The sequence below is a fragment of the Panicum hallii genome, chromosome 5 (genome assembly GCF_002211085.1).
Source record: "Panicum hallii strain FIL2 chromosome 5, PHallii_v3.1, whole genome shotgun sequence".
In the NCBI taxonomy this organism is placed as follows: Eukaryota; Viridiplantae; Streptophyta; class Magnoliopsida; order Poales; family Poaceae; genus Panicum; species Panicum hallii.
The window spans coordinates 16648272-16663117 of NC_038046.1; the positions used below are offsets into that span (position 1 = coordinate 16648272).

Sequence of the window (14846 nt, forward strand, 5' to 3'; positions counted from 1 at the left end):
GGCGACGTCGACCAGATCAGCAGCAGAACCGGTGGAGGAAGTGTTGCTGGTGGCCAAGGTCATCAACAGATTGGATCTGTTGGGGGGAGGGGGGTGGCATGCGGCTGCCAAGGAGGAGGGGCGCACGGTGGTGTGGTGGGTGGCATGTGAGGGCTCACACGCCGAGGGGAGGAGGAGATCGCGCGTGGCCAGGGAAGGCGGCGGCGTGCTAGGGAAGCGGAGGGGAGGGGGGGACGGCCAGATCTAGGATAGGTCCCGGACTCGTGATACCACGTAAAGAGTTGGGCAAACACCACACACCCTAGGAGTGGGGTGACCTTTCATTATATAGGCCATATAGGCTTGGGGTACAAGTAATACAATACAAGCACATATACAACTCTATATATCTAACACTAACCACAGGCTTGGAAACCTTTCTATCAATTTAGAACAAGCAAGATAGACCTACACCTATAAAAATGGTGATCCCAATCGCCACAGAAGTTTTTATCGAATAGACTGCCTAAGTTAGCAGATATGTCTATCAGATAATTTCGTCCAAGAATAAACTATCAGTTGAAAGACACACCAGAATTAGCAAGCCCTTAAGTTGAAATTGTTGATTTTGTTAGGAATAAACCACGCCATGGTTTCGTGGCCGTGGCGTGCGCGTGTGTTGTGTTCGCTGGCGCACGAGTTGGTGTTTTTGTTCGCGTCCAGTGTTGAGTCCAGGACGTTGATGGCCACGCTCTGTTTAGGTTGTTAGCTTGTTAGTTGCGCGTGTGTGCGTGCATAGGTTCAGGCTGGTTAGTTAGCATGTGTTAGTCGACGTGTAGAGTAGCAGGTCCATGCACGAGTTCGTGCTCGTGTGTGTGATGGCGGCATGGCGCGTGTGTGTGCTCGCGTCGTGCGTCCAGATCGGTCGTGCATCATGGCGTGCGGCGTGTGCTGTTAGTGCAGCATGCAGTTGCAGGGAAGGCCAAGTCTTCGTGCGTGTGGCAATGAAGACGGGATGTAGCATGCACAAGGGGGGCGCAGTCAAGCTGGAGATCCAGTCCCGTGGAGAGCAACGGCTCGGCGAGGAACTCACGTTCGTGCGCATGGAGATCAGTTTAGTGGTTGCGTGCGTGGTGTGCTGTCATGGCTATAAAGCCGGATGTAACCTGTGTGTTCAGGTGAGCCGAATCCTTAAGTTGAATAGAAGCCAACATACAGGCCGTGTGCACGTCCGGGGCGTTCGTCGCCGTTATCTTGTGCTCACTGTTCATCTTCTTCCTCCTTGCGGCCGTGCGTGAGAGTGAGTGTTCCTAGGGCTCGGTTACAACAAGTGGTATCAGATCCAGATTCCAACAAGTGTCTAAGTACCTAGTACATCTATGGTCCTCACAGAAATATTGATATACAATTATTTCTTCCATAAAACCTACCATCCTGCAAATGCAACACTGCTTAGACAACACATACAACACAAAGGAAAACATAATGAAGGAATTGAACAATTTGATTCAGAAATAAAAGGATGCTGAATAAAAATGCAAGAAGATAAATATATAATGATAAAGAATTAAAGATAAACTGAAGAACATGTATGCAAGCACAAATAAACAAAACTCAATCTACCTTGTCTATCAGATGATGAAAATCGTAGTCTTTATTGAGAAGTAAACCAAAACAAAGCTTCTGCAAGCAATAGATGACAAGTTTGTGAAAGAAATTACACTATGGCCATTGTACACAATTAATACAATTTCAGATAATACCCTTTCGAGGATAAGCGACGGAGATTTGCTTTCCCTAACCATGGTAGTAACCAGTGCAAACACCAAAAAGAACTCCTAAGCACACTGCTCTAAATTAAAGAACCACGCTATAAGCAAGCAACTCTGCTCTAAATAGCCATGTATGATAAACCCTACCATAGCAGCAACCTGTGATTGTGAAAAAAAAACAAGCACACTGCTCTAAAATCAAATAACGTAACTGTGTGGAGTAAAGAAGTATCTGTTATCCCTTTTTCTTACTCGTGAAGGACACAATATTCTGCACAACATGAGGAGCCAGAACTCCGAAGCTGACTGCTCTAAATCAAAGAAGTACGCTATACACAGCAAGCAACTCTACCCATATTTGTGTACAATAAACCCTACCATAGGAAACTCTGTTCCACCTTTTACCTGGTGTGAACTCGTCCCAGCCAACCTACCAAATAACATAAAATTTGTGAATCAGATACACAAACATAAAAAAGAACATAAACTAAGACTGCCATCAACGATGTGGCTCAACAATCCAACCTGTAAGTTGCAGCATTGGGAGTTTTCCATCATACAGGATCCGGATTACTTATCCTAGTTATTGATTTATCGTAACCTTTTACCTAAAAGACACTGAATGATTTGATTACTTATACCATAGGAAACAAAATATGGATATCATTCGCTGTGTTACAACAAAGAAATGAAAATTGATTGCTCAATAACTTGCCATGTAGATCTTATATAAATAAAATAGTTATTGAATCTTCATATACCTGATTCCTTAGTCTTGAACATCATTTAGAATTGCATTACTAAACATTCTTTAGTCTTGAACAAACATTTAAGTTGCTAAGCCTTACTTGGATTCACACTCATGCCTAAACTCTGATATGTGTCAATAGGACAATGTTAGAGAAAGACAGGTTAGTGAGAAAGAGCGAAGGGAAGGTGGGAAAGATAAGGCTAGGTGGGCCCACGCACGTGGATGGCTCTCGCCGCTCGCTGCTCGGTGCTCCGCTAGCCGACACGCATCTAGATTCGCCTGGTAAACGCGGAGAGAAGAACAAACCGTGGTAACTTTTAAGCAACCTGATGCGGCGGCAAGGGTCTGGACGGCGGCGACGGAGATAATGCGGAGGGAGTCGCCAAGATGTGGGAGATGTGATGACTGCAATTGGACCATTGGATCTGGCTCTTAAAATTTCCAAGCACCATAAAATTTCAATTTCTCTTAAATGATGGCTGTTTTATTTTAGTAAAGGGTAATTTAGTCATTACACCCAGCCGAAAAATGCATCTTCTTTCATCCCTTGACTGGTTAGTCTCATCCCTAATCGCGTTCCACGGCCTGTTCCCCAACGACGCCGGCCTGCGCGCGGTTCTTCTCCAACCTCAGCGACCTGCAACCGCCCGGTATTTTTTTCTTGTTTTGATAAGGAACACCCAGGTATTTGGTTCGTTCCAGGATTGTGCCGTGCTTGGCTCGTCTGTATAAATTCTTGAGATGACTAGAGCATGAAATTGAAGAGAGCATGTGTATAAACCAATTTTTAGTACCTTCTCGGTTCAACATTACCATTACTCAGTCATGTGCCTTTCAGAACTACAAAAATGCAATGAGCACCACTGTGGTGAACATTTCCAATAAGTTAAAGGTCGTCTCATTTTGAACTCCTCGACCTCTTGTTTTTTGATCTGGACTTTGGTTTCTTCTCACCACCAGCTCCCCATGTTGCCTTCCGCTTCCGCTTCAAGGGTGTCTCATCTGCATCCCCAGCCATCAGATGCTCATAGTCATCCAGGCTTGCAAATGGAGATCGACCACTCTTTACACCATTTTTCCGCTTCTGCAGTGCCACCTTTTTCTTTGCATAGGAGCTACTACCATTACCAGCATCAACCATCTCCTCGCCACTAGAGTTGCCATCTGGATCGTCATCATCATTTTCTGATCCACCATCCATAGAAGCGCTATCTGAACTGTCATCCAACTCAACATCACTGTCATCTCTAAGTAAATCCTTTTCCTCATCAAATGCATTGGAGTCAAGGTCGTCATAGTCATATTCTCCATCCTCTGCCAACCCATCTCTCAGATCCTGCATCTCATCTCCACTCTCGTCACTAGCATCATCAGCATTATCAGCTAAGAGCTCCCCAGTATCTTCATCAAGAACTGAACCCTTCTTTGCCTTGGGCTTAATAGGGCCAGACTTGTTCATGTAGAAACGGTGGAAAACAATATCTTCAGGAGGTACTTCATTCTCTGCCAATTCCAGAAGCTCTTCTCCGATGAGATGATGATCCATGTCAAGCTGCAGGAAAAGACATAGGTCAGCAATGGATCAAAAAAGTGTATTTGACAGTGTTCGGCATTTATACAGAAAGGCAGTGATCGATACATGCCCAGCACCCAGTTAAGAAAAAAAATTGTACCTAATGCCTTATTATCAGGAGGAGAAGGGATAATTCCTTGACATTTTGCAAATGAAATGGTCCCTGATGAAACTTTGACCGCTATTTTCTACTAGAATATATTTATAAATCCAATACACACATGAGAATATGAAATTATTTTTTAGGACAAATCTTCAGATTACAGACGTATTTTCAACATTTGAAACTTAATATTTTAAGCCAAAGTTTCATAAGTTTGAGCATATCTTTTCCAAAGTGTCAAGTGCAATGGAGGGAATACCAGACAGGTCATCTACAAATTCGGACCTAGTTTCAATAGAGAAGAAACAACACAGACAAAACATTCAGAGTAAACAAAGTGAATCCAAGTAACTAAGGCTAACCTTTTTAGCTGGTGCAATTTGTGATCCACCATGCCATCTTCCTTCAGCGATGCGGTTACCTTTTGGTTTTTTTTCCATGAATTTGTCAAGGAAGGCAGGAAGTGATAGGTCCGTCAGTGGATCACCACTATAAACAATATTGTTGCCAGATAGCAATGTTCTGGCCATAGTAGAAACTGAAGGGTGCACATGTGAAGCCAATACTGTTAGCTCCCACCAACTGACACGATCTGCATTGCTGACAAAGCAAAAGGTACATATGATCAACTAACTCTTTGCAGTTGTAAAGAACATGAAGAAAAACAACAGCATATACTAACAAACAGACCAAATTCAAAGAATAGAAAACATCCATCCAATTCATCCAATAACGGAAACCAATATTACCCATATACTTTCAGGGGGATATGTGTGAGTAACAAAAAAAGATATTTCAAGCCTCAACATATATAGCAAAGAACTAATATGATCCATACAAAATAAATGAGATTAAATAGACAATACCAGTAAGAAGGCTCTCTATGTCGTGGATCATATAATGCATGTAGTCTCGACGCCTCAGCTGATGCATTGTTTTCACCATTTTCATCCCTTTCTATCAATTCCATTTGTTTTACACTATCAGAACCATCAGCAGCATCAATGTTGCATTTCTCATGAGAAGCTGATTTCTCAGTATGTTTATCTAGCGCTGCTGAGGCAACAGAAGAGTCCTCAGGACTCTCTACAATATCTTCAAAGTGCTCATCACCATCATCAACAGATTCGTTCTGGAGCACAATCGCCCTGAAGATTTAAATTAAAATTATATCATCATGAAAGATAATAGCATGTTTTGATTAACAACTAATCACATACCATAATGGCGACTTTGCCTTAAGGACCTCTGACAGAATGAAAAGACATCCACAAGCATATTGAGGAGGCCGTTGAAGAGCCACCTGCCCAGAGAAATTACATCAGTAATAATTGTATAATCATAAATAGCATATGCAAAATTAGAATATTCAAAGTCTAATTTGTTGGTAGTCTACTATTCCAATGACACCTAGATATCTTTTGCTGGGCACTACCAGAATAACTGTTGGTTTCTCAACTGTATGTAACACCAGTGATGGAGGAGGGGAGTGCTTTGACTGACAACTGAGTCCAACAACTGTGAGAGTGGGACCCAGGTCGAGAGCACCAAAGCAAATCTATAAATTGCAAAGACCAGAACGAGCAAGGCATGAAAATGATCTGAAACTATTCTTCCTGTTCATCTTCATCCTCTGCAAAATTCCTCGTGTCATGGCACCTCATGCCAGCAGCCACAGGAGTTGTATGATTGTATCCTGTCCAGTTTGATCTCACATATTGGCATATGATTCTGGTCTGTAGCTTTGGAGAAGGTAATACTTTAAAGTTCCTGCCACCTGTTATCCTACCCTTTGGATTGGATTTGACGTGGAGAGCATTAGGTAGCAACCTTATCATCCTCAATCACAGAGCATCATCAAACCAGATTGTGATTCTAGTTGCAGAGGTAAACTAAGGTTCTGAGAATTGACTACTAGAATAGGCTGGTTTGTTTCTGTTTCAGATTTTGTGGGCAGAATCCCAAATCAGAAGCTAAAACAAACACCAAGAAGTGGACGAAAGGGCTATATAAATAGCACAACATACAAAAATAATCCATTTTAAGTATAAAATGTATCATTTTAAAAAAATGCCATAAAACCATGAAGCAAGTAGAGCACAAATTGGGTTCTTGTGGGAGTGTGCATGTGTATATCAGGGCTATAGCTGCTAGCTGGATGTGGAACAAGAATAGAACTTCCCCATCCATATCCCCTAATATGTGAATTCCCCATAAATTTGCAGGTTAAAATTCCACATTGCCCTCAGTAACTGGTGATGATGAAGACATCCTTTGTGACAAAAAAAAGGTGCCACAAAAGCATAGAGGTGAGTTCTATAGTACAGCGACTAGATTTGGTATTGAGCATACTAGTATAGTATGGCGCAAAATGTTATCCTACTAAATGGTTGGCACTCTAAGAGTTACTTTACATATCATGCAATGGATATGTTGTAGCGAATGCGTGATCATACAAGATAGGATTCAATTCAATATGATGGTATAAATTATCAAGAGTGGCGCTGCACAAGATAGGGTTGGGGTGGCACCAAACGAAGAAAAGGCTATCCAATACCGATTGCTGTACTTTGGGCATTCAGCAGGGGAGGCACCAATGTAGCAAAACTTTAGGGCATGATGACAAGGTAACAATGCAAGGAGAGACAGGTGTCCACCATTCCAAGGTCAGAGAAAGCAATAGCGAGAGACTTGAAGGAACGAGTATCCAAATTTAGTTTTGGACAGGAGCATGTGGAAATTAAAATTTACATGCTTGAACTATGACCAAGAAAATCAATCACCTATTACTTATTATCATCATTAGTTTTATTCTACTTACATTATACCACTACATCTATATCTATGTTCTTTTTTTTTTTGCTCTTTGTGGGTTTCATCTCTACCCTACCTCAACTTGCTTGGGGCCAAAAGACTTAGTTGTGTTGTTGTAGGATTCAGAAAATTACCAGCATGCAACTGCTAATCGGGAAAGACAACCATTGTGCCATCCAAATAGGCATGCCACCGCAGAACAGCCCATTTTTGCAAATGAAAGTTCGAGTTTTGCAATCATATAACCATTTGCAGTACTAGAAATAACATTCAATGCCTCCTTACTTCCTTAGTATACTAAGGATTAGTTGTTTCACTCGTATCAGTAATTACAGATGCATCATGAAGATTAGCTATCGCTTTAGAAATAACAGACCTGCAGGAGCCGCTTCGAAAATGCAGCTACTCTCTTCAACATCACATCATTCTTCATTGCTTTCACCAACAGCCCAAGAAATAATTCTGGCTGAAATATGTAAGGCATAACGGATCAGATAAAATATTGAGGAGACACTTGACAATGTATACGAATACAGAGTTCAAAGCTACTTTCTTCATAGTTATACTAAGATAGGTAAAGGGCTCCTTTGGATAATCAAACATAATTGTGAACCAGCCAATTTAAATTTGTAATAAAGAACCTGCTTGGTTGGGTTCTAATGTTTCCAGCCAAAATCAAGGCATGCCTAGAAATTTTTGCTGTAAATTAGTTCATTTCTAAGAAATTGACGCATCAACGTTTGTAGCCAAAACCATGGCAAGTAACTGGAAACTTCTCAAAGCTCACAAGGGGGGAAGTATTGGTTGCCACATTTTGGCACTAAACCAAGTAATTACCTAAATTTTTCTTGCCCTAGACTTTCGGATGCCTTGATTTTGGCAAGCTATGATTTTGGCCTGCCATGGTTTTGGCTGGGCAAAAATTCGAATCCAACCAAGCAGGCTCAAAATAAAATCAAGAATACTTCAGAATGCAGATAAGAAAGGAAAAGATAAGGAGCAGGGAAGTATAACCTTTGAAGAAGAAACAGCAGCAGGACTCAAGAGCTTTGCATACAATGCACGATAGAAACGATCACTTGCTATCTGATTTTTTGTAGATATTTGGAATAAAAGCATCAACGCCTGAACTCCAACATTGAAATTCTCAGCATGAACCTACATGAAACCAAAATGATTAGGTCAGGAAAGCTTTATATGTCCTAAACATACAAACTGAGTCCGGTACTTCATATCATTATCTAGAAAACTCACCAATCTGAAAAGAATAGGTGCCTGAACTTCCACTATATCATCAACTTCCGAGCTCGCAACATATGGTAATGCCCTATTTACGCCCTGCATATTATGTAAGGATTAATAAAGGGAATGCAGGCACAAATCAATCACCAGTTTAAGCAAAAATAAGCCAAGTGTATGAGCAAAGTTTTAACTCATGAGATATAAATAAGACAAAAATAAAGTGGTCAGTAGAGCGTAATACATACAGTTAAAAGTGCAGAGAGGATTCTGGAGTCCATCTCCAAATCTGATCCTGCTGTTGAACTCTCTTCATTGTTTCCATGGGATTTGGAGTCCTTACCCTTGTTGTTTCCTCCCTCTATTTTTCCATTTTCTACATTTTTTTTGCTGTATTTACTGCATGTATCTCCTTTAGTATCATTAGAGCTCATGAGTACCTAACATAATTGTGCAATGGAACAATAAAAACTGAGTTGTGTATCCTTTATGCCAAACATTGGCATTTGTACAAGTAACAAGATATCAAAATGAGACAAAACTAAAAGCCAAAAAAAGAAAGGAAAGATTGGATTCCAGAAAAAAAAACTTAACAATAAAATAGCACATGTTTTTCGCATACTTCAGTAGTTAGCAAAATAGTACATGAAAAATAGATGTGACCAAAAAGCAATAAACAAAAGGATGACAAGATCAAGCACAAAAGCTAATTAGATACACCAACCAGGAACAACAGCTATAATAACTACTAAATCACATCAAAATGTTGGCTGGAAATGTGCCTAGCGCCGAAATAAAGCACAACCACAGGCTTAAAGATTAGTCTATGAGTATATCACTACCCCCACCACACCAGAGTGTTCACTTTTTACTAGCACACTCCCCTCTCCAAAAGATGGTGGCCTGTTATCTATGCGCAAAGCTGATGTGCCACAACAGCACCTCGCATGTGCACTGGGTTCAGGTCCTTGTTCTCCGGTTACCCAGGATTGTACATTAAGGTCAACGCACCATATGTTCAATATTTCTACAGTAAGTGTAGAAACAATTAGATAAAGCTGAAATGCATCCAGACCTTGAACAGTGCAATGTAGACATCTACCAACCGCTTTGCAATTTTAGGCCCATCTCCCTTGTGTGTAAGAAGAATCTGGCTCAGAAAATTGACCTGTACACAAAACAGCCAATTAAAAGGCTATGTAAACCATATTTTTAATAATTACATGGTACTTTTGGTAGACAATTCAGCAAAATCCTATATTCATAACGTATTCCTTGTCTATGACATTTTGAAACAATACTGAAAATGCTATTAACAATTACATACAGCCTGGTACTTGGCCCTAAGCCCAACATGCGGTCTGAAGAGAAAAGAATCCACCTCATCTATCACAACCATCTGCAAGTTAAAACAGTTTATTGAGGTAAAAAAGAAGATGAATTTTGTGTGGCGTGCTTTGTATGCAATATTTTGCATAATTAGCTATCTTGACTGAAAGCATCAATCCTTGCCAATAATAGAATCCCCACAGCATATACCTTCATATTAGGATGAGCAGCCAGTAGACATGTTAACAGATATGCAGCACTCGATGCTGCTCTCCTTTCAGGATCTCCAAGCTGCAGTAGATAAATTGCATGAGAAGCAAGATTGTGTCGCTCATAGTAAGACTTTAAGGCAATATTGCCCGTACATCATCTAATGCATTTTGCTTTTAAATCTAAATCATGTCTGTTCTACATATATTGAATTAATAGAAGACCGAAAACTACAAAAAGGATGGAGTTCCATAGTGTAAAGAAAAGGCAACCCACCTTGTTAACAAGAGTTGTAAGTAACCGACGTTCCTGCTCTGATTTGCTTTTCAAAAGGATGAAAACCGTCTGCAATAAAGCAAATAGGAATAGTCCAAACCACATTCATATCATTACATAAACTATGAAGGGGGGAAATGAAAAGAATAGAGTGCTTGTGTCATGATGCATGCTACCGTAACTCTACAGAACCCAAGATTGATGTGGCACTGGGTCCACGCGTTATCATGTTGGCTCCTTAGGTAGATTAGTATGTTTGAGATGGTAAGGGATTGTCACCGCTATCTTCTAGGTATGGTTTGTTCAGATTAGATTATATCCCCCTAGATCCTTAGGAGTCAAGTAAACCTCTCTATATAAAGAGAGATAGTGCATCAGGAGTCAAGTAAACCTCTCTATATAAAAGGTCTCCCCATTATTGCTCCTAATGTTGTTCGGGCAGACTGTTGCCCCCAGCTAACCATCCCATGGTGCGATACTTGTAGTGAAAATAAACATGAGTCCCAAACAGTTCAACTTAACTCCAGATGGTTCCCAAAAGATGCAGATAGAATATGCAATTAAAATTTATATAACGAAGAAGTCCATTGGATGTTATATTTACCAGAAACTATTGAAAATATAAATACAATTTCTGTTGGAAATGGCTATCTCCAGCAATACTATACATAATACATGTTCAATGAAAATTGGAGTTCAAAGTTTTGTAGGCTTGTGATAGTTCTGATAGGTGTACAAATGGAGCCACGTGTGCACGTGCCAGTTTAAAGATTAGGCTGTTAGCTTCTTCTATCTCTCAATTGAGTCCTTAGAGAGACATAAGGCTCATTTGATTAATTGAGAAGGAATAAAAGAATTCTCTTCCTCTCTTATATCTGTCACCTGCACCAACACACCCCCATGGTCCTACAACTTCCTACAGCAGGCTATCCCCATTATTTACCACATACATATCTTGACAACATCATGTCCATCCATGTCAAGAAAAATAAGATGAAGTCTGAGAACAGAAGAAAATTCACTACTAGATTGAATGCAATGCAAGATTTATGTCTTACAAACCAAACCTAACTACAAAATTCATAAAATGGAAGGTAAGACACTGTTCATTGCACTTTTCAATTCCTGTTATGGAACTTCTGAAAATGTGTTTCTGTTTTCACATAACTATTATCTTGTGGTCAATACTTCTAAGTTTGCCAACTGATTACAGGAAACAATTGTATATGCCCCACACGTTGCCCAATCAACTTTTTTATTCGGTAAGCTCAATATATGTACCCTAAGATAATGTACAGTGTTAAAGTAAGTATTCACAAAGTTACACAAGTTTAACTAACCTTCATTGCTTTGTCCTTGAGATTTGGCAGCATATCTTTAACAGCATCCTCCAGCGACATAACAAACTTTTCATATCTGCAATAGTATCAATCTGAGAATTATAGTTGAAACCTAGCACGATCATGATAATCATCAACGAAAAAGATTATTTTATCTTGATTCATTCAAGTTCATGCAGATGAATGTTACTATTATATCCAATATTTGGTTTCTCCAAGGTCACAGGCTCACAGCAGTTTTTAATCAATCAATTTAAATATTTAGTTGTGCAAGAAACACCAATAAGTATGATGTAATGATGACACAAACACTCTAATCTTTTTCATTTTCCCCTCACATATACAACCATATTTTTCCTACAAATATCTTAAAAGCAGAACGAATTGATAAACTACGGATTTCTTTCTGTTAGATGTATATGTATGCAGTTGTTATTAGTTCCTTGTGAATGGTTTCTTTGCATATGTAAACCACATACACTCTTTGTACACTTGACACTAACGTCTAGAGTGACAACACAGCGTGTACCTGAAATGCAGGATAGCTCTAAGGTTAGTTCAGTGAGAAATACCTCTGTTTCAAACAGTCCTCCCAATGCCAGAAGAGCAGAAGTGAGTAGCCATCTTTTGTTTCAGGTAAAATGTCTAGCGGGCGCTGGATAAGACTTTTCAACTTACGATCAGGCAATAACCTATCAAGCAAAAGAACAAATAACTAACAAGACAACAAAATTTAAAAAAAAAAAAACTAACACGGTAAGTAAGAAAACTTGACATTTAAGAACAAACAGTGAAAAATTGTCAATTATAACACAGCTATTGACAATATCTCAGTCCACTTATTCACATACGCCCAAGTTTATGCAGATTATCTTTATGCATAGCAGCCTGAAAACATAGAGAAATAGTACAGAGCAACTACAAATCCATTTTCCTTTCTCATTTATATAGGCTAATCTTGTAACCCATCAGCAACTTCTTCCCCACTTTCCTGTATATAATCCAATCCAATTGAAATAAAGTGGATAAAAAAATTAAAAGTACCAGATTAATGCATGTTACAAAGTAAATAAAAGTTAGTATTAATGCATGTTACAAAGTAAATAAAAGTTAGTGTAGTTTTCAGCATATGCTTACATTAACACTTCCCTTTGAATTCACTATACTAACAACACTAGAAGCTTTATTGAAATGCACCAAATTAAGGGATAAATGAATCCGGCAAACAAAGAGGCTTACTAAAGTACTAAACAACAAAGCCTTTACATCCAAATAAAACTGTCCTATTGCAAAAACCTTTCTGGGAACAGGTACTACCGCATCCAATTTCACACCATTCTCAAAAATTACTCACACACATTTAGCTTGGTACATGGACCAAGATTAACAGGCATCATAGAGCAGACCAATCATATAATTAAAAGTGAAAACTCAATCTGGTTCCAGCCTGACATATCCAAAATCCAAATAACTACCACGGTAGTAGATTGCTGCAGGCTAGCATTTCAGTCCTTCATTTTTCTACTACACAAGCTCTGAGCATAACATGCGTGTAATAATAAAATAGAACAGGAATCAGAGAAAGGAAAACTCCTGCCAAATGAGGGGAGGAAAAATGGATGATGCAAGATAGCCTAGTCTAACTAAAATTTCAGGGCCAAACAAATTACTACGCTGCAGTCAAAAGATATATAAATTACAATATTTGTGTTCCAAATGCTGTTAGGATTTTTGGGATGAACAAATAAAATTACGAGTAACAGCAAAAGTGCAATCAAATTTCAGGAGACACCAGAAGATGCTAACCTCATTAAGAATAACTCTTTCAATGCATCGAAGCCTGTGAACGCATACCTCTTACCAACTTTCGATGTTACCATACCTGTTGTGATATTTTTCCCGAAATAGAAAGATGAGAAAGCGGGAGAAAATAAGATTTTCAAAACTATCATGGTCCGAAAACCTAGGTATTCTCAAGAAAACAATTACTATGATTGGTTCCAAACAGGGCAAATCTTGCTTATCCAAAACATTTCAGCAAATCTAGTTCAATTTTTTTCTAGTCTGAAAGGCTACCTACAATTAGTTCAGCATGCATTGCAGTGGTTCTGGATAACTAGCAATTGCCACTGATTATCGTCAACAGTATGGTCACCTGTATTCCTTTTACTGCCTAACTTTGAACTATAGCATTTCAGTAGAGCGACTCACCAAGGAGGGAGTCAAGCGCCCTCATGTTTGCAATTGGATTGTCCTCGACAAGGCATGTAAACGCCAACACCTTGTCAGCTGATGTACCAGACTTTGCTGATATCTCCAGGAGCTTCAGACCGCCATGCCCCCGCCTCACTGTGTCATACTCTCTCGCATACTGAGCCATTAGCTTCTCCGCCAGCTCCCGTTTCCGCTCCACCATCCCCTGCATCTCCTGAAGCCCTACAGCTGGCGGTACCTGCTTACGGCCGCCCAGGACCCTCGCCTCTAGCTCATCAGCATCAGCGTACCACTGTCCTGAGAGTGGCGCCACCTTCATCAGCGGGTAATTCGTGGTGACAGCACCAGGTTTGCTGGTGGTAAGGGGACCATGTAGCTCGAGAGGGTGAGGCTTCTTGGCAGGCTTAGGGTTTTGATGGGGGTTTGCTGTGTTTTCAGGGGTTTGCTGGGGTTGTTCTGAAGGGGGTTTTGGAGGTTTTTTCATGGGGCCTGACTTGCGGAAGTCGGAGTCATCGAAGCCGCCGGAGGAGCCGCCGGCACCGGGGAGGAAGCCAAGGGTGGAGGCGAATGTGGCGACGTCAGACTTGAGCGCGTCTATGTCCTCCCCGTCACCTTCCCCGGCCGAGGGCTTCTTTGATTTCTTGGTGCGCTTCGATTTGGGTTTCGGCTCAGCCATGGGTAGATGCGGCGGGAGTGTGGCTGCAGGGCTAGAGCGGCGGGAGCGTGGCTGCAGGGGCGGCAGCGGAGTTGGGGAAGACGAAGATAGGGGAGGAAGAAAGAGAACGGGCGGCGGCGCGACGGCGGTGGCGCGCGCGGACAGAGAAGGGTCCTAATGGGCTGGATGGGCTAGGGTTACATGATAAAGTGGGTCTTGTGGGCCGGCTTTCCATGCTGACATTCCATTCATCTACAGCCTTCCTCGTTAGGCGAGTTTTTTTGTAAAAAGGGGATTAAAAAAACAAATTCGAAAAAGGGGTGCCAGTTGGAGAAATTTAGAGAAATGGGTGCCTCCCGCCCGCTGAAAGGGCGGAAAGCAGCCTCCCGCCCAACATAGGGCGGGATGCTCAAAAAAAATTTCCAGGGACCTCTTCGCGAAGAGGTCCCTGGAGCAGGCTTCCCGCCCGGCCACTGGGCGGGATGCCTGTATTTCATGTGTGTATGTTTTCTGGCTTCCAAAATTCGTAACAGTTCACAGAAAAATCTAAAAATAGCAAAACTAGTTTTGTTAGAAATTAGATTTCAAACT

At 40.8% G+C, this 14846-nt stretch overlaps 1 protein-coding gene across 1 annotated transcript; it reads right to left on the reverse strand.

The window, feature by feature from the left end:
* Nucleotides 1-3257: 3257 nt before the first annotated feature.
* Nucleotides 3258-14458, reverse strand: LOC112894554 (CCAAT/enhancer-binding protein zeta). The gene is made up of 16 exons (XM_025962300.1): nucleotides 13598-14458; nucleotides 13193-13268; nucleotides 11959-12078; nucleotides 11387-11462; nucleotides 10047-10115; nucleotides 9771-9851; nucleotides 9559-9630; nucleotides 9307-9399; nucleotides 8480-8671; nucleotides 8247-8330; nucleotides 8007-8150; nucleotides 7369-7458; nucleotides 5399-5481; nucleotides 5045-5326; nucleotides 4541-4778; nucleotides 3258-4054 (listed from the first exon to the last, which is right to left on the reverse strand). Exons 1-16 carry the CDS (start codon nucleotides 14274-14276, stop codon nucleotides 3401-3403), a joined length of 3033 nt encoding a protein of 1010 aa, XP_025818085.1. The 5' UTR covers nucleotides 14277-14458; the 3' UTR covers nucleotides 3258-3400.
* Between the last annotated feature and the right edge of the window lie 388 nt (nucleotides 14459-14846).

Bases quoted from the DNA above. Each gene is read 5' to 3' on its own strand.
- LOC112894554 (XM_025962300.1), bottom strand. From the start codon at position 14,276: ATGGCTGAGCCGAAACCCAAATCGAAGCGCACCAAGAAATCAAAGAAG. The intron at 10,116-11,386 runs GTTAGTTAAACT...GCTTTATTGCAG, and splicing joins TCAAGGACAAAGCAATGAAG to ACGGTTTTCATCCTTTTGAA. The intron at 5,482-7,368 runs GTCTGTTATTTC...TTCTCTGGGCAG, and splicing joins TTTCGAAGCGGCTCCTGCAG to GTGGCTCTTCAACGGCCTCC.